The 21150-nt window shown below is 42.2% G+C and overlaps 1 protein-coding gene across 1 annotated transcript in view; it reads right to left on the bottom strand.

Moving 5' to 3' along the window:
• LOC115150077 (vesicle-associated membrane protein-associated protein B) overlaps positions 1-21150 on the bottom strand; it is a 39852-nt gene extending 18702 nt beyond the window's left edge. Inside the window, exons 1-2 of the mRNA XM_029692984.1 lie at positions 20876-21150; positions 8351-8503 (exon numbers count right to left, since the gene is read on the bottom strand). Coding sequence (XP_029548844.1) covers positions 8351-8503; positions 20876-20933 — 211 coding nt within the window. The 5' untranslated portion in view covers positions 20934-21150. The remainder of the gene's footprint in view (positions 1-8350; positions 8504-20875) is intronic.

Genomic DNA, 21150 nt, shown 5'->3' with positions numbered 1-21150 from the left:
GAAAGGAAGACCCAGAGTTACCTCTGCTGAAGAGGACAAGTTCATTAGAGTTACCAGCATCAGAAAATGCAGCCCACATAAATGCTTCAAAGAGTTCAAGTAACAGACACATCTCAACATCAACTGTTCAGGAGACTGCATGAAATCAGGCCTTCATGGTCAAATTGCCACAAAGAAACCACTACTAAGTATCACCCTTTCCCAATCCCTTGCTAAAGGACACCATCCTGTAGCACAAACTCCAAAAAGTTCTGGAACACTAAAGTCCATGGAGAATAAGAGCACCTCCTCCCAGCTGCCCACTGCACTAAGGCTAGGAAACACTGTCACCACCGATAAATCTACGATAATCGAGAATTTTAATAAGCATTTTTCTACGGATGGCCATGCTTTCCACCTGGCTACCCCGGTCAACAGCTCTGCACCCCTCACAGCAACTTTCCCAAGCCTCCCCTATTTCTCCTTCATCCAAATCCAGATAGCTGATGTTCTGAAAGAGCTGCAAAATCTGGACCTCTACAAATCAGCTGGGCTAGACAATCTGGACCCTCTCATTCTAAAATTATCCGCCGCAATTGTTTCAACCCCTATTACTAGCCTGTTCAAACTCTCTTTCGTATCGTCTGAGATCCCTAAAGATTGGAAAGCTGCCGCGGTCATCCCTCTCATCAATGGGGGAGACACTCTAGACCCAAACTGTTACAGACCTATATCTATCCTATCCTGCCTTTCTAAAGTCTTCGAAAGCCAAGTTAAACAGATCCTCAACCATTTTGAATCCCACTGTACCTTCTCCGCTATGCAATCTGGTTTCCGAGCTGGTCATGGGTGCACCTCAGCCACGCTCAAGGTCCTAAATGACATCATAACCACCATCGATAAAAGACAATACTGTGCAGTCGTCTTCATCGACCTGGCCAAGGCTTTCGACTCTGTCATTCACCACATTCTTATCGGCAGACTCAACAGCCTTGGTATCTCAAATGACTGCCTCGCCTGGTTCACCAACTACTTCTCAGATAGAGTTCAGTGTGTCAAATCGGAGGGCCTGTTGTCCGGACCTCTGGCAGTCTCTATGGGTGTGCCACAGGGTTCAATTCTCGGGCCGACTCCTTTCTCTGTATACATCAATGATGTCGCTTTTGCTGCTGGTGATTCTCTGATCCACCTCTACGCAGACGACACCATTCTGTATACTTCTGGCCCTTCTTTGGACACTGTGTTAAATAACCTCCAAACGAGCTTCAATGCCATACAACACTCCTTCTGTGGCCTCCAACTGCTCTTAAACGCAAGTAAAACTAAATGCATGCTCTTCAACCGATCGCTGCCCGCACCCGCCCGCCTAGCTTCACTACTCTGGACGGTTCTTACTTAGAATATGTGGGCAACTACAAATACCTAGGTGTCTGGTTAGACTGTAAACTCTCCTTCCAGACTCACATTAAGCATCTCCAATCCAAAATGAAATCTAGAATCGGCTTCCTATTTCACAACAAAGCATCCTTCACTCATGCTGTCAAACATACCCTCGTAAAACTAATTATCCTACCAATCCTTGACTTCGGCGATGTCATTTACAAAATCGCCTCCAACACTCTACTCAGCAAATTGGATGCAATCTATCACAGTGCCATCTGTTTTGTCACCAAAGCCCCATATACTACCCACCACTGCGACCTGTATGCTCTCGTTGGCTGGCCCTCACTTCATGTTCGTCGCCAAACCCACTGGCTCCAGGTCATCTATAAACCTTTGCTAGGTAAAGCTTCGCCTTATCTCAGCTCACTGGTCACCATAGCAGCACCCACCCGTAGCACGCGCTCCAGCAGGTATATTTCACTGGTCATCCGCAAAGCCAACTCCTCATTTGGCTGCCTTTCCTTCCAGTTCTCTGCTGCCGATGACTGGAACGAATTGCAAAAATCACTAAACCTGGAGTCTTATATCTCCCTCACTAACTTTTAGCATCAGCTGTCAGAGCAGCTTACCGATCATTGCACCTGTACACAGCCCATCTGTAAATAGGCCACCCAACTACCTCATCCCCATATTGTTATTTATTTCTTTGCTCCTTTGCACCCCAGTATCTCTACTTGCATATTCATCTTTTGCACATCTATCACTCCAGTGTTTAATTGTTAAACTGTAAATATTTTGCCACCATGGCTTATTTATTGCCTTACCTCCCTGATCTTACTACATTTGCACACACTGTATAGAGATTTTTCTATTGTGTTATCAACTGTATGTTTGTTTATCCCATGTGTAACTGTGTTGTTTGTGTCCCACTGCTTTGCTTTATCTTGGCCAGGTAAATGAGGTAAATGAGAACTTGTTCTCAACTGGCTTACCTGGTTAAATAAAAGGTGAAAAAATAAAATAAAAATAAAAAAGAGATTTCTTGGGCCAAGAAACACGAGCAATGTACATTAGACCGGTGGAAATCTGTCCTTTGGTCTGATGAGTCCAAATTTGAGATTTTTGATTCCAACCGCTGTGTCTTTGTGAGACGCAGAGTAGGTGAACGGATGATCTCTGCATGTGTAGTTCCCACCGTGAAGCATGGAGGAGGTCTGATGGTGCTTTGCTGGTGAAACTGTCTGTGATTTATTTAGAATTCAAGGCACACATAACCAGCATGGCTACCACAGCATTCTGCAGCGATACGCCATCCCATCTGGTATGTGCTTAGTGGGACTATCATTTGTTTTTCAACAGGACAATAACCCAACACATCTCCAGGCTGTGTAATGGCTATTTGACCAAGAAGGAGAGTGAAGAAGTGCTGCATCAGATGACCTGGCCTCCACAATCACCCGACCTCAACCCAATTGAGATGGTTTGGGATGAGTTGGACCGCAGAGTGAAGGAACAGCAGCCAACAAGTGCTCAGCATATGTGGGAACTACTCCATCGAGACTGTTGGAAAAGCCTTCCAGGTGAAGCTGGTAGAGAGAATGCCAAGAGAGTTCAAAGATGTCATCAGCTCAAGGGTGGCTACTTTGAAGAATCTAAAATCTATTTGGATTTGTTTAACACTTTTTTGGTTACTACATGATTCCATATGTGTTATTTCATAGTTTTGATGTCTTCACTATTAGACTACAATGTAGAAAATAGTATCAATAAATAACAACTCTTGAATGAGTAGGTGTTTTAAAACTTTTGACTTGTACAGCATACTGAACAAAAATATAATGAATGTAACGACAATGGGCCTCAAGATCTCGGCAAGGAATCTTTGTGCACTCAAATTGCCATAGATAAAATGCAATTGTGCTCGTTATCTGTAGCTTATGCCTGCCCATACCATAACTCCACCATGTTCACAACGTTGACATCAGCAAACCGCTCGCCCACATGTGGTCTGCGATTGTGAGGCCGGTTGGACGTACTGCCAAATTCTCTAAAATGACATTGGAGGCGGCTTTTGGTAGAGAAATGAACATTCAATTATCTGGCAACAGCTCTGGTGGACATTCTTGCAGTCAGCATGCCAATTGCACACTTCCTCAAAAACTTGAGACGTATGTGGTATTGTGTTGTGTGACAATACTGTATATTTTAGAGTGGCCATTTATTGTCCCAGCACAAGGTGCACCTCTGTAATGATCATGCTGTTTAATAAGCTTATTGATATGCCACACCTGTCAGGTGGATGGATTATCTTGGCAAAGGAGAACTGCTCACTAACCAGGATGTAATCAAATTTGTGCACAAAATCTGAGAGAAATAGGCGTGTGTATGGAACATTTCTGGGATAATTTATTTCAGCTCATGAAAATGGGACAAACACTTTACAGGTTGCGCTTATATTTTTGTTCAGTGTATATGATGGTGAGTATAGACAATATATGGATAGAAAAGGTTTGGACACCAGTAGTTATATAGGATTATGCGTGACTAGAATACAGTCGTGGCCAAAAGTTTTGAGAATGACAAATATTCATTTTCACAAAGTGTGCTACCTCAGTGTCTTTAGATACTTTTGTCAGATGTTACTATGGAATACTGAAGTATAATTACAAGCATTTCATAAGTGTCAAAGGATTTTATTGACAATTGCATGAAGTTGATGCAAAGAGTCAATATTTGCAGTGTTAACCCTTCTTTATCAGGACCTCTGCAATCCACCCTGGCATGCTGTCAATTAACTTCTGGGCCACATCCTGACTGATGGCAGCCCATTCTTGCATAATTAATGCTTGGAGTGTGTCATAATTTGTGGGTTTTTGTTTGTCCACCCGCCTCTTGAGGATTGACCACAAATTCTCAATGGGATTAAGGTCTGGGGAGTTTCCTGGCCATGGACCAAAAATATCAATGTTTTGTTCCCCGAGCCACTTAGTTATCACTTTTGCCTTATGGCAAGGTGCTCCATCATGCTGGAAAAGGCATTGTTCGTCACTAAACTGTTCATGGATGGTTGGGAGAAGTTGCTTTTGGAGGAAGTGTTGGTACAACTCTTTATTCATGGCTGTGTTCTTAGGCAAAATTGTGAGTGAGCCCACTCCCTTGGCTGAGAAGCAACTCCACACATGAATGGTCTCAGGATGCTTTACTGTTGGCATGACACAGGACTGATGGTAGCGCTCACCATGTCTTCTCCGGACAAGCTTTTTTCCGGATGCCCCAAACAATCGGAAAGGGGATTCATCAGAGAAAATGACTTTACCCCAGTCCTCAGCAGTCCAATCCCTGTACCTTTTGCAGAATATCAGTCTGTCCCTGATGTTTTTCCTGGAGAGAAGTGGCTTCTTTGCTGCCCTTCTTGACACCAGGCCATCCTCCAAAAGTCTTCATCTCACTGTGCGTGCGGATGCACTCACACCTGCCTGCTGCCATTCCTGAGCAAGCTCTGTACTGGTGATGCCCCGATCCTGCAGCTGAATCAACTTTAGGAGACGGTCCTGGCACTTGCTGGACTTTCTTGGGCACCCTGAAGCCTTCTTCACAACAATTGAACCGCTCTCCTTGAAGTTCTTGATGATCCGATAAATGGTTGATTTAGGTGCAATCTTACTGGCAGTAATATCCTTGCCTGTGAAGCCCTTTTTGTGCAAAGCAATGATGACGGCACGTGTTTCCTTGCAGGTAACCATGATGGACAGAGGAAGAACAATGATTCCAAGCACCACCTTCCTTTTGAAGCTTCCAGTCTGTTATTTGAACTCAATCAGTATGACAGAGTGATCTCCAGCCTTGTCCTCGTCAACACTCACACCTGTGTTAACCAGAGAATCACTGACATGATGTCAGCTGATCCTTTTGTGGCAGGGCTGAAATGCAGTGGAAATGTTTTTTGGGGATTCAGTTCATTTGCATGGCAAAGAGGGACTTTGCAATTAATTGCAATTCATCTGATCCCTCTTCATAATATTCTGGAGTATATGCAAATTGCCATCCTACAAACTGAGGCAGCAGACTGTGAAAATTAATATTTGTGTCATTCTCAAAACTTTTGGCCACGACTGTACATTCTAAAGACTGGATCAAGTGTTCTGTCACAGGGCATTAGTAAGACAAACCCACCGAAATGTCTGAGGTTTGGAAACCCTGTTACGCTGAAAGGAAACCTTTCTCAGCATGTTTGGCTTGCCTTATTTCTACTTATTTTACGGAGCATTCTTTTCCTGCAGGAAGTATGACACTTTTCGGAGACCACACTTCAGAATCCAGACTTTCCCACAGTTGGTGAAGCTCTCCAGATAATTGAATGTCTGAGCACATATTTAGATTAGCATTGTGCATCAGGTACAATGGCACTACAATGGTTTTGGTTCTGATTTTGCTAACAAAACTCACTGGCTAAACATTCGTCCAAAGTTTGGGCCACGACTGTACAGTATATACTTATGAAGTGTGGAAAACGGTATGAACAGTTCATTCGGAAAGTATTCAGACCCCTGGACCTTTTCCACATTTTGGTACATTACAGCCTTATTCTAAAATGGACTAAAAAGTTTCTTCCCCTCATCAATCTACACACAATACCCCATAATGACAAAGCAAAAACAGATTTTTTAAATGTTTTGCCCCTCCCCCCCCCAAAAAAGGTGAAATATCACATTTAGATAAGTATTCAGACCCTTTACACAGAACCCAAACTGGCTGCGAGTGTGCGCCATCGTGCGCTACTGTGCATACATTTATTTTGTCCCCCTACACCAAACGCGATCATGACACGCAGATTAAAATATCAAAACAAACTCTGAACCAATTACATTAATTTGGGAACAGGTCGAAAAGCATTAAACATGTATGGCAATTTAGCTAGTTAGCTTGCATTTGCTAGCTAATTTGTCCAATTTAGCTAGTTAATTTGTCCTGGGATATAAACATTGAGTTGTTATTTTACCTGAAATGCACAAGGTCCTCTACACCGACAATTAATCCACACATAAAACGGCCAACCAAATCGTTTCTAGTCATCTCTCCTCCTTCCAGGCTTTTTCATCTTTGAACTTATATGGTGATTGGCATCTACACTTTCATAGTATTACCACAACAACCGGCAAAACATTTCGTCTTTATACCCACGTGGGTCTTTATACCCACCAATGCGGAGATGGGATGTGGGTACCTGCTTCTATAAACCAATGAGGAGATGGGAGAGGCAGGACTTGCAGCGCGATCTGCGTCAGAAATAGAAAGGAGTTGTATTTTAGCCCTTGGCAACACAGACGCTCGTTGGCGCGCGCGAAGCAGTGTGGGTGCAATAATTGAATAACATGGATTTCTAAATTTATTTTGCGATGCGTCCGGTCAGCATGTTACTCAGTACTTTGTTGAAGCAGCGATTACAGCCTCGAGTCTTCTTGGGTATGACGCTACAAGTTTGGCACACCTGTATTTGGGGAGTTTCTCCCATTCTCCTCTGCAGATCTTCTCAAGCTCGGTCAGGTTGGATGGGGAGCGTTGCTGCATAACTATTTTCAGGTCTCTCCAGAGATGTTTGATCGGGTTCAAGTCCGGGCTCTGGCTGGGCCACTTAAGGACATTCAGAGACTTGTCCCGAAGCCACTCCTGCATTGTCTTGACTGTGTGCTTAGGGTCATTGTCCTGTTGGAAGGTGAACCTTCACCCCAGTCTGATGTCTTGAGCGCTCTGGAGCAGGTTTTCAACAAGGATCTCTCTGTACTTTGCTCCGTTCATCTTTCCCTTGATCCAGACTAGTCTCCCAGTCCCTGCCACTGAAAAACATCCCCACAGCATGATGCTGCTACCACCCTGCTTCACTGTAGGGATGGTGCCAGGTTTCTTCCAGACATGACGCTTGGCATTCATGCCAAAGAATTCAATCTTGGTTTCATCAGACCAAAGAATCTTGTTTCTCATGGCCAGTCCTTTAGGTGCCTTTTGACAAACTGCAAGCGGGCTGTCATGTGCGTTTTACTGAGCAGTGGCTTCCGTCTGGCCACTCTACCATTAAGGCCCGATTGGTGGAGTGCTGCAGAGGTGGTTGTCCTTCTGGAAGGTTCTCCCATCTCCACAGAGGAACGCTGGAGCTCTGTCAGAATGACCATCGGGTTCTTGGTCAAGGCCCTTCTCCCCCAATTGCTCAGTTTTACTGGGCGGGCAGCTTTAGGAAGAGTCTTGGTGGTTCTAAACTTCTTCCATTTAAGAATGATGGAGGCCACTGTGTTCATCGGGACCTTCAATGCTGCTGAAATATTTTGTTACCCTTACCCAGATCTGTGCCTCGACACAATCCTGTCTTGGAGCTCTACGGACAATTCCTTCGACCTCATGGTGTTTGCTCTGACATGCACTTTCAACTGTGGGACCTTTTATATAGATAGGTGTGTGTCTTTCCAAATCATGTCCAATCAATTGAATTTACCACAGGTGGACTCCAATCAAGTTGTAGAAATATCTCAAGGATGATCAATGGAAACAGCTACATTTCAAGTCTCATAGCAAAGGGTCTGAATACTTATATAAATAAGGTGTCGGTTTACATTTTTTATACATTTGCAAAACCTGTTTTCGCTTTGTCATTATGGGGTATGGTGTGTAGATTGAGGAAAATGTTTTATTTAATAGATTTTAGAATAAAGCTGTAACATAACAAAATGTGGGAAAAGGGGTATGAACAGTTTCCGAATACACTGTAAACATGATTAAAGTGACCAGTGCTCATGGGGCAGCAGTCTCTAAGGTGCATATATGTTTCCTTACATTGAAAACAGTCTACAGACAAGGAGAGACTGCAATCCACACTTAGTTTTCCCTGGCCTGTTAGGGTTGCACAATTCCTCCAACAAGGATTTCTGAAAAACCTGGGAACATTGGGAAAGTTTCTGGAATTTTGCGACGAGATCCACAATATAATACGTAGGCCTACCTGAGACGTTGATTGAGGTGCCGGCGTCGAGGACGCCGCTGTTCGGCCGGACACAGTAACGGCGCGGGGCCGTCGTCTTGACTTTGAAGCACACATTCCTGTCTGTAGGGTTGGCGAGTTTTAGGGTGGTGTTGACCACATCCGAGAAGGGACCTGTGGAGGGAGAACAAGGTCCCAAAAAGGAAAAGGGTTAGAGAAGCTGGAGCCTCCATCTTTTTATTATTATTCGTTTTTTAATCAAACCTAAATATATACTGGGATTTAGACCGACAATAGGCGACTTAACAGACAACAGGCTTTACAGAGGTGGGCCTAAAAGGGACAATCTGCAGTTGCTACATAAATGTTTGGACTTAAATTAATGATGTACCCATTGATTCTTGAAGAAAATAACATATTAATTATTAATACCTCATGAGCATAGATCAACTGTCATCAGGAACCCAAAATATAAGCTGTTTACCAGTGGAAGGGATGAACTTTGTTATTGCTTCAATTGCCGATTGGCCCTTTAAAAAGGTAGATTCAATAATGACATCATTGTACACAGTTGAGCAACTTCCTGATTAAAGAAATTAACAACAACACAATACAAATCTGGATTTTCCCAAAGGGGGCATGCGTCACAACTCCTTGCTTTGAGACAATGAGGGACAATGACGGGCTCAGCGACAAATCAGTTAGGTTTTAAAAGTAGACTATGCTGAAGACAGCCAGGCAGGTTACAGACACCTGGGGTTCCAATCACAAGGCTATCACATTCCATACCCCTTGTGGTTCCAATCACAAGGCTATCACATTCCATACCCCCTGTGGTTCCAATCACAAGGCTATCACATTCCATACCCACTGGGGTTCCAATCACAAGGCTATCACATTCTATATCACCTGGGGTTCCAATCACAAGGCTATCACATTCTATATCACCTGGGGTTCCAATCACAAGGCTATCACATTCCATACACCCTGTGGTTCCAATCACAAGGCTATCACATTCCATACCCCCTGTGGTTCCAATCACAAGACTATCACATTCCATACCCCCTGTGGTTCCAATCACAAGGCTATCACATTCCATACCCCTGTGGTTCCAATCACAAGGCTATCACATTCCATACCCTGTGGTTCCAATCACAAGGCTATCACATTCCATACCCCTGTGGTTCCAATCACAAGGCTATCACATTCCATACACCCTGTGGTTCCAATCACAAGGCTATCACATTCCATACACCCTATGGTTCCAATCACAAGGCTATCACATTCCATACCCCCTGTGGTTCCAATCACAAGGCTATCACATTCCATACCCCCTGTGGTTCCAATCACAAGGCTATCACATTCCATACCCCCTGTGGTTCCAATCACAAGGCTATCACATTCCATACCCCCTGTGGTTCCAATCACAAGGCTATCACATTCCATACCCCCTGTGGTTCCAATCACAAGGCTATCACATTCTATATCACCTGGGGTTCCAATCACAAGGCTATCACATTCTATAACACCGGGATATATGGGCGGTAACGCTGACAGAAAGAGAGTGTACGAAATTACCACAAGCAGACAGACTAATGCATGTGAAAGCTGTGCAAACCGTAGAGAAAACATGGTGAGCTAATCAAATGAATGTTACTGAATCAGCACATCAAAAGGCATAAAAGCGGAGGTCCGTCACGTGCCGGATCGCCATTTCAGAATGAGGAAAAGGTTTGAAGAAAGAGAGGGAAGTTACAATGCAAAAATCAGGCTTAAGGCGATGCACATTACGTAACATAGAGGAACACATCCTAAGGACAACAAGTCTGAATACTAATCCAAGGTTGAGGAGGCCTATGCTTTTGAGCTATAGGGGGCCTATGCTTTTGAGTGGGGACATCTATGAACTGTATTAGCTAATGACCCACATCCAGACGTGTAGGCCTAGTCACTGAAAGGGCAGTAGGCCTAATTTATACCATGAAATTATTATCTGGAGCAAAGCTTCATCAACATGCGTTTGAGGTGTATGGACGTTGACACATGATGCCAACACCAAAATAGAACCCCAGACTTTGGTTATAGCCTGAACCATAATAGAGTTGCCTCTACTAACCTCACTCTAGGGTCCTTCCATCTGATTTAAATCACTTTGACTGCACCCTTTTTGATTTGAACAAAACCTTCCATACATGTTTTGCCCATGGTAGAAGTGGTCAGAAAGGGACTTTTTGGACATGAATGCCAAAACACTCAGGAGGTTCTCAAAGTTGGCCCAAAGTTGGCCCCCACCATGTCTTTATCACTGAAAAAGACAAACGGTTGAATTTGATATATTTTTAACGGCTTACAATCAGGGTTGTCAAACTATTCTATGATTTCTTGAAAAAAATTAATTATCTAAAAACATGTAAATTCAGATTTTTCCCATTTTCACAAATGTTGTACTGTAGCTTAGACTCTTTCATATCATCTTAGGGGTTTGTGTTGTGCCAGCCATCGGTTGAGACACAGCATTCTCTTGAATACAGGGTGGCTGTCATGTCAATCATATATAATTCATAGAATGGACCTATCCTTTCAGACCACTGCAATTTAGCTGGTACACCATTGAAATATAAATTAAATTGAAACTTTAACTTACAATTACTACCAGAAACATGGCCGTCAGTCCATTCACCGTCGAATGTCAAATTGAATGGGAATATCTATTCTATTATCTATATTTATTATTTCAATAGTTTTCCTATGGAGGATTAACAGTTTAATTTATAACAATGGATATTCACACTTAAGTCAATATTCTCTGATGTGTGGACCTCCAACCATCTTTGTGGTACCATTTGAAAGTAAAAAAATATATTTGACTCACATACTTACATGACACCCACCCTGTATTCAAGAGTATGCTGTGTCTCAACCGCTGGCGTGCACAACACAAACACCGCAGATGATGTAAAATAGGGTCTACGCTACAAGACATATGAAGATTACCGTTTTTGTTGTTGTTGCGAGTTCCATTTTTTTTTTAAAAGCAAAAGAAAAAATGGTTTTATTAAAAGGTCCATTGCCATCTCAATATCAAATAATTTCTAGGTAACAATTGAGTACCTTACTGTGATTGCTTTTAATTAAAATGGTCAAAAAATGAAACAAATAGCTTCTCAGAAAATAGCAATTTGGGAGTGGTCAGGGGAAAACTGAAAACAAGCTGTTATTACTCAATTTGAATAAGTAGAGCAGGTGATGCAATTAAGGCCATGGCTAATTTAGAAATATAATAATAATAATAATAATAATATAATAACATGCCATTTAGAAGATGAGATGAAAGCATATATCGTTGGGCCCCATGTCCAGTTGCAGTTCCATTAATTGCTCGGTTGTAGTGAATCAAGTCTTTGTAAAAAAAAATACACAAACAAAACACATGAGTGGGCTTAATATGAGGGCAGGTTTTATTTAACTTCCAAGAAAGGATTGGCTACCAGTATTACTGTCACTAATGGCTCTCGTTCTACAGAACTATAAAAAAGTGGCCATTAAACTGACAGCCTAGATTAAACATATAGTTAAGCCTACTAGGTTCAGCTCACAAAACATCTAAGAGGAGAAGGCATAGACCTTCTAGAGCAGCGTTTCCCAAACTTGGTCCTCGGTGACCCCAAGGGGTGAACCTTTTGGTTTTTGCCCTAGCACTACACAGCTAATTCAAATGATCAAAGCTTGATGATTCATTTATTGTTTGAATCTGCTGTGTAGTACTAGAGCAAAAACCAAAACATGCACCAAGTTTGAGAAACCCTGTTCTAGAGGATCTGGAAATAAATTACTTCAGTGCCACAGGGACAATAATTTGGTATTTTTAACCTATTAGGCCTATCAATAAGAAAAGAAGCCTAAACGTATACAACAGCCTGGGCCTAGTAGACCTATCTAAAGGAAAGCAGGGTTTGGAGGAAATAGGAAAATACTGGTTGGGGGAGGAGAATTGGGAAGGACGTAGCTGGCTGTGAGGGTCAACCAACCAGGTGTGGTGCAAATATATTTGTATAATGTTTTGTAATTTCTAAATATTTTTTTACTTTTAACCCTTTTTCTCCCCAATTTCGTGATATCCAAATTGGTAGATACAGTCTTGTCCCATTGCTCTCTATACGATTTGCATTTCATATACCTTTGACTATTGGATGTTCTTATAGGCACTTTAGTCTTGCCAGTGTAACAGTATAGCTTCCGTCCCTCTCCTCGCTCCTACCTGGGCTTGAACCAGGAACACATCGACAACAACCACCCTCGAAGCAGCGTTACCCACGTAGAGGAAGGGGAAACAACTACTCCAAGTCTCAGAGCGAGTGACGTTTGAAATGCTATTATCGCGCACCCGGCTAACTAGCTAGCCATTTCACATCGGTTACACCAGCCTAATCTCGGGAGTTGACAGGCTTGAAGTCATAAACAGCGCAATGCAATACGAAGGGCTGTTTGAATGAATGCTTACGAGCCTGCTGCTGCCTACCACCGCTCAGTCAGACTGCTCTATCAAATCATAGACTTAATTATAACATATAACACACAGAAATACGAAAGGTCATTAATATGGTCGAATCCGGAAACCATCATCTCGAAAACAAAACGTTATTCCTGTTACATTGCACAATCTTCAATGTTATGTCATAATTACGGAAAATTCTGGCAAATTAGTTCACAACGAGCCAGGCGGCCCAAACTGTTGCATATACACTGACTCTGCGTGCAATGAACGCAAAATGACACAATTTCACCTGGTTAATATTGCCTGCTAACCTGGATTTCTTTTAGCTAAATATGCAGGTTTAAAAATATATACTTCTGTGTATTGATTTTAAGAAAGGCATTGATGTTTATGGTTAGGTACAGTCGTGCAACGATTGTGCTTTTTTCGCAAATGCGATTTTGTTAAATCATCCCCGTTTGGCGAAGTCGGCTGTCTTTGTTAGGAAGAAATAGTCTTCACAGTTCGCAACGAGCCAGGCGGCCCAAACTGCTGCATATACCCTGACTCTGTTTGCAAGAGATGTGACACACTTTCCCTAGTTAAAAGAAATTCATGTTAGCAGGCAATATTAACTAAATATGCAGGTTTAAAAATATATACTTGTGTATTGATTTTAAGAAAGGCATTGATGTTTATGGTTGGAGCAACGTGTACCTAAGCGATTATATGCAACGCAGGACAGGCTAGATAAACTAGAAATATCATCAACCATGTGTAGTTAACTAGTGATGATTGATTGATTGTTTTTTATAAGATAAGTTTAATGCTAGCTAGCAACTTACCTTAGCTTCTTACTGCATTCGCATAACCTCGTGGGGTGCAATGTAAAGCAGGTGGTTAGAGCGTTGGACTAGTTAACCGTAAGGTTGCAAGATTGAATCCCTGAGCTGACAAGGTAAAAATCTGTCGTTCTGCCCCTGAACAAGGCAGTTAACCCACCGTTCCTCTGCCATCATTGAAAATAATGACTTGCCTAGTTAAATAAAGGTAAAAAAAAAAAATACGTAAAAAAAAAAAATAAAAATACAATTTCGGCTAAATTGGCGTCCAAAAATACCGATTTCCGATTGATGTGAAAACTTGAAATCGGCCCTAATTAATCGTCCATTCCGATTAATCGGTCGACCTCTAATTAGAACCATCGTTAAATCTCCAAGCGGTTTCCCAAATACCATTGTTACTGAAATTGCACTTGAAAACGCTCGTTATTTACCAACTGCCTCAGACCACTCATAGAACAGCTAAGTGCGTTGTTAGATGCTTGTTTGCCCTTCCTCATCACTTTATTCACAAAAGATGTCAGCTAAACGTAAAATGAAGATCTTATCGTCTCTGTGACCGCTGATAACTTCAGATAATTGCCAAAGTCTTTGCAATTGTTACAAATACGCAAAGGATAAACATATGCTTCAAAATAAAACTGAGATGACCGCATTAAAAGATATAGGCTACATGGGCCCATATATTTCAATCATAATGAAATCAATTTAATGTTTAATCAATTGAAATCTATTTTGCCAAGACTGCAATGTTTGCAGATTCAGACCCCTTGACCTTTTCCACATTGTTACATTACAGCTTTATTCTAAAATGTATTAAAATTGTTTTTTTCCCCCTCACCAATCTACACACAATACCCCTAATGATAAGGCAAAAACAGGTTTTTATAAACAGAGGAACTCTGGAGCTCGGTCAGAATGACCATCGGGTTCTTGGTCACCTCTCTGACCAAGGCCCTTCTCCCCCGTTTGTTCAGTTTCGCCAGGCAGCCAGCTCTAGGAAGAGTCTCTGCTGCCTGCAACATCCTCCAGCATGACCGGTTTGGCGGTGGGTCAGTCATGGTGTGGGGTGGCATTTCTTTGGAGGGCTGCACAGCCCTCCATGTGCTCGCCAGAGGTAGCCTGACTGCCATTAGGTACCGAGATGAGATCCTCAGACCCCTTGTGAGACCATATGCTGGTGCGGTTGGCCCTGGGTTCCTCCTAATGCAAAACAATGCTAGACCTCATGTGGCTGGAGTGTGTCAGCAGTTCCTGCAAGAGGAAGGCATTGATGCTATGGACTGGCCCGCCCGTTCCCCAGACCTGAATCCAATTGAGCACATCATGTCTCGCTCCATCCACCAACGCCACGTTGCACCACAGACTGTCCAGGAGTTGGCGGATGCTTTAGTCCAGGTCTGGGAGGAGATCCCTCAGGAGACCATCCGCCACCTCATCAGGAGCATGCCCACCTCTTTAAGGAATACCTGGGATAGGATTAAGTAATCGTTCTAACCCCCCCCCCCCCTCCCAAAAAAAAAAAGATATAGATGTACTATTGTAAAGTGGTTGTTCCACTGGATATCATAAGGTGAATGCACCAATTTGTAAGTCGCTCTGGATAAGAGCGTCTGCTAAATGACTTAAATGTAAATGTAATACAGGCACGTGGAGGCCACACACACTACTGAGCCTCATTTTGACTTGTTTTAAGGACATTACATCAAAGTTGGATTAGCCTGTAGTGTGGTTTTCCACTTTAATTTTGAGTGTGACTCCAAATCCAGACCTCCATGAGTTGATAAATTGGATTTCCATTGATTATTTTTGTGTGATTTTGTTGTCAGCACATTCAACTATGTAAAGAAAAAAGTATTTAATAAGATTATTTCTTTCATTCAGATCTAGGATGTGTTATTTTAGTGTTCCCTTTATTTTTTTGAGCAGTGTATTATTAGTCTCATGCTTCATAAACAACAGGTGTAGACTAACAGTGAAATGCTTACTTACCTTCCCAATAATGCAGAGAGAAAATAGAGAAATAATAGAAAAGTAATAACATGTATTATTAAAAGTAATAATAAATACACAATGAGTAACAATGACTTCGGTATATACCCTGGGTACCAGTACTGAGTCGATGTGCATGGGTACGAGGCCAAGCCAAAGCCCGGACTTAAATCCCATTGGCAATCCGTGAAAGACTTGAAGATTGCTATTCACTGCCGCTCCCATCTAACTTAACAGAGCTTGAAACAATCTGCAAGGAAGAATGGGGGAAAAAAAAATGCCCAAATCCAAATGTGCGAAGCTGATACAGACATACCCAAGGTGACTCAAAGCTGTAATCGCCTCCAAAAGGTGCTTCTACAAAGTATTGACTGAGGTGTAAATACTTATGTAAATAAGATATTTCTGTATTTCATTTTTCAATAAATGTGCAAAAATGCAATTAAGGGGTATTGTGTGTAGATGGCTATGGCTGAGAAAGGGGGGGGGCTATTTTGAAGGGCATTCACTCACTGCTCTAGAATGTAGTGAAAAAAAAAAGGGTCAATTCAAGAGGATGCTACTAAATGACGCCAAGCAGTTTCCATACTGTCAGTATTGTGTCTAAATGTAGTTATATGCCCTATGCCATTATGAATCAGAGTCAACTAATCATTAGATTCTCTACAACAGTATAACCTTGATATGCTTGTACTTAACAGCGTTGATTAAGTAAGAACGTTAGTTTGTTGTGACCATTGCTAGTGACCATTGCTAGTATCGTGAACCATACATGGTAAAGACATAGGGTTTGGATTGTTTTTATAAACATTGAATTAAATAATTGTATGGGTTAACACCCTACATTTTGAATTCAGGCTCTAACACAACAAAATGTGGAAGGGTTATGAATAATTTCTAAAGGCACTGTATGTACATGCAACTAGGAATGAAATTACTAGGCAACAGGATAGGTAATAAACAGTAGCAGCAACATTTGTGACGAGTTAAAAAAGTTAGTACAAAAATGGTCAATATAGGTGGTTAAAAAGTTAACCAAACAGCTACCCGGACTAACTATTTAGCAGTCTTATGGCTTGGGGGTAGAAGCTGTTCAGGGTCCTGTTAGTTCCGCACTTGGTGCATCGGTACCACCCTCTATGACTTGGGTGGCTGAAGTCTTCAACACTTTTTAGGGCCTTCCTCTGACACCGCCTGGTACAGAGGTCCTGGATGGTAGGGAGCTTGGCCACAGTTATGTACTGGGCCATACGCACTACCCTCTGTAGTGCCTTGCGGTCAGGATGCCAAGCAGTTTCCATACCAAGCAATGATGCAGCTAGTCAAGATGCTATCAATAGTGCACCTGTATAACTTTTTGAGGATCTGAGGGCCCATGCCAAATCTTTTCAGCCTCCCGAGGGGGAAATGAACATTGTGGTGCCCTCTTCACAAATGTGTTAGTGTGTGTGGACCATGATAGATCCTTAGTGATGTGGACACCGAGAAACTTGAAGCTCTCGACCCTCTCCACTACAGCCCGTCGATGTGAATGGGGGCGTGCTTGGCCCTCCGTTTCCAGTAATCCACATTCAGCTCCTTCGTCTTGCTGACACATTTAGCCAACGTTCTCTGCGTGCCGTGGTGTTTTGGGAAACGGCCTACATCTTCGGCCACTGTAGGAACGATGCATTGTTAAAACACTCATAAGCCTAGGTTCCATCACTATCAGGAAACCGAGCTAGTCAGCTGTGCCTGAACCAAAACTATTTTCCTTCAGTTCTCCATCCCAAAAATAAGTAAATAGTAAGACAATTTGTTTTCAGCACTTTTATTTCCATGACTGATCAAAATGTGTGTTCTCATGGCTCTCTCTTGACCCTCTGCAGCAGATATATGGTGAGCAAATATGTTTGGAATATCAATTCGCAATAAAATCGCAGTATTGAATTGCAATACATATAGACTCGCAATACATATCATATTGGCACTTAAGTATTGCGATAATATCGTATTGTGAGGTCCCTGGCAATTACATTTACATTTTAGTCATTTAGCAGACGCTCTTATCCAGAGTGACTTACACTAGTGAATGCATACATTTTTTTTTTTTTTTGTACTGGCCCCCGTGGGAATCGAACCCCCAACCCTGGCGTTGCACACACCATGCTGGAGTTGCAAACACCATGCTCTACCAACTGAGCCACAGGGAGGCCCTACTAGCTGGTATAGAGGAAGCCCTTGCGTTTGAGGGAAACAAAGGTGCATTGTGGATGGAAATGTGGAAGTGAGCTGCCTCGTAGTGTGAATTAGCACATAGACTAAGATAAGGTTTCAGCCCGTAAATGTCCATAGCAACTGACACATCCCTTCGCACACTGAGCCAAGACAGAGGCGAATTTTAAACCCTCACAACTGGTGGAACATCGTTCAATGAAACGACTCATGCAACTAACTACTGTAGCCTATACCTTATCTACAACAGCCTTGGGATGCTTTCCAACTGGCAGAAAAAAATACAGGCACAAAAAGAGAGTTCTGAAGGGCATATTTAACACTGTTGTGTCATCTGAAAGGTTTGTTTTTGAGAAAGAGCAAGACTGTGTACCTTGAGTGTGCGGTTCCAAATTGATACTAATAAAGAATAAGGAGATTTATAAAGAACCCGAAAGGAACACAGCTGGATTTGTTGTCAACACAGGCCTGCCTTTCAATGGCCAATTTTAGTCTAAGAGACTAGGTGATTTGATTATCTGTCCAGTCAAAGACTTTAATTAGTAATTTAGGTGTTACCAAACAATGGAAAATGACTGGTTTACAAACCTCAGACTACTCCCCACTTGGCTATAAGTACAATATCACTACTAGTAGGCATTCAAAACTGCTTCAATTAAAGGTTTAGCTCATATGTGTTGCAATGTTCTCGAAACATGGCCATAATTTCATGGTAACATATTGTAGGGTGTCCACCCACTCTGCTTTGTTGATGCGACTGCACCGCCCACAACCGCAAGACCCTCCTGCACAACGCATCACCGGGGGCAAACTACCTGCCTTCCAGGACACCTATAGCACCCGATGTCACAGGAAAGCCAAAAAGATCATCAAGGACAACAACCACCCGAGACACTGCCTGTTCACCCTGCTATCATCCAGAAGGCGAGGTCAGAACAGGTGCATCAACGTGGGGACCGAGAGACTGAAAAACAGCTTATATCTCAAGGCCTTCAGACTGTTAAACAGCCATCACTAACACATAGAGTCTGCTGCCCACATAGACTTGAAATCATTGGCCACTTTAATAAATGGATCACTAGTCACTTTAATAATGCACTTGAATAAATGTTTCCATATCTTGCATTACTCATCTCATAACGAGATAAGATAATGAGAGAAAAACTGCTGATGTAGAACCAAATCTTAGAATTGCACCTATTCTAGTAGAATACCTTCCCCTGAAAAATACAAATAATTTACATTTTGGGGGAAATTGATCCACGAACCTACAAAAGGGGCACCAGTTGCCCATTCCTGCTCTATATTGACAATGATTTTGTAGGCCTGCTAGCACTGGGTTCCCCAACTTGTTAATGTTGAGGCCCCGTAAATAACAAAAACAACAATATCAGGCTTATATGAGAGAATACCTATGATTGTGATTTTACCTAACAGAAGTCTTGACATTTTAGTTATATCTGCCACTTTGCTGAATACCCTGAAAGCCCCTTGCAGACCTCCTGGGGCCTATGAACCCCAGTTTGGGAACCCCTGTACTGGCCTGTGTGGCTTGGGATTTCCTTGAGGTAAACATATTTCTCGTAGTTATCAATTAGTGGGCTCAGTTTGTTTGCAATGAGCCAAGACAAATAAAAAGGCTACCTTCACAACAAGCAGCACAGTTTAAAGCTGCTTTAACTTTCCCTGGGACCCAACCAAATTCACATAGAAATGTGAGTTATACATCTGTCACTCATTGAATGCAAGTCTAAGAAGTGATAGATCTGTTCTTTGTGCTCTATTTATGTTTCCCTTTCTTAAGTTTAGTTTTTGCATCGCTTACTTTCATTTTTGTAAACCAGCTTTAAACCAGCTGAAAATACAATATTTTTGGTTATTGAAAATATATTTCACAGCGGTTTATATGGTACAATGATTCTCTACACGTTGATTGTTTTGTCACATAAACTGAAATTAGGCGAAGTACTAGAATTTTAGCAACCAGGAAATGGCAGAGCAATGTCTGCATATTGCACCTTTAAGCAATGGATTATATTGGCTTGACAAGGCAATAGGGCATCTCAAATTACTGTGGAAAGACCCTATATATAATTCAACAAACACAGATGAAAGGCTATTTATTATTTTGTATCTCAAAAATGGCCTAATGTTACATTGTGATAATGCTTCAGGGAACGTAGCCTATTGAGTGGGGTCAATAAATGAATATTTAACTAATTTGACACATTGTAATTCTTAGGATGCCCAGTACAAAGTGTCCATATGGTATCCTGACCCATATTGCTGCTTTCCACACCTGGTCATGAACAACACTTGACAACTGATGAGAAGAACCGCCAGATAGCAATATAGCTAACGTTAGCTAGTATTTAATGCCCAGTTCCATCTTGCAAACGGTTAGACTAACCGCTAGCTAGCTAATTACAGTAACTAGCTAGCTAGCAAACTAGACCAATTAGTTAACGTTAGCTACCTATCATGATGCTTGCAACATGCATGTTGGGGGGGCAATCAGTTGCTATTCATTGTTAGCTCATAATTACACTGACATGATTGTCGTCGGGCATGAACGATAATAGCTGCGATTCAACCAGTAATTGTATTTTGACATTGTGCTTGAAACACAGCTAGCACAATAATAAACAGACCGACTCGCCTAAATTACTGGAACGATATTGCACAATGCACGTAAAACATAACGCACTAACTAACGTTACTAGAAGGTCAACTCGACATTATTAGCAGGAAAGACTTGTCAGGGAGCTGCAAGAATGAATAGCTAGCTAGCTAGCTAGCTAGCTAACACAGGTTCATGTTCAGGAAAGGCTGTGTACGCTGCCAGAAAATATGCCAACCAGTCGTTTGAAATTATTCTCCTCCCTAGCTCACTGTTATTTTACAAATTAATGGGCATATGGCCCCCTCCTTATTAAATGGGCCTGTTACTAACTACCCCACTCACAAAAATGGCTCCCCCCCTCCCTTCAGAGCTGGGCCCTCCCCTCCTCAGCAGTCTCTTACCTCGGAATTTCAGTTCGTGCTGTGGCTCCAAGAGCAGGACCTGATCTTGCCTGGCCATGTCCCAGCGGTTCCAAGGGGATAGCTCAATGTAAATCGTTTCCGTAGATTACTCCTGTTGTGGTGATATTAGCTAGTGTTATCTTTAGAGTTATTATTATTATGCTAATTAGCTATGCGATTATCCTGTCCCCCGGTCAGTGCAAATAGCCAGGGAGCTACTAGCGGCGGTTGTGATGCAGCAAGAAAGGAGTGAGAGAGAGGCTTTGTGCAACGTC

The sequence above is a fragment of the Salmo trutta genome, chromosome 16 (assembly GCF_901001165.1).
Source record: "Salmo trutta chromosome 16, fSalTru1.1, whole genome shotgun sequence".
In the NCBI taxonomy this organism is placed as follows: domain Eukaryota; kingdom Metazoa; phylum Chordata; class Actinopteri; order Salmoniformes; family Salmonidae; genus Salmo; species Salmo trutta.
Note: the sequence above shows the minus strand (reverse complement) of the source record. Positions and strands in the feature narration are given on the sequence as shown.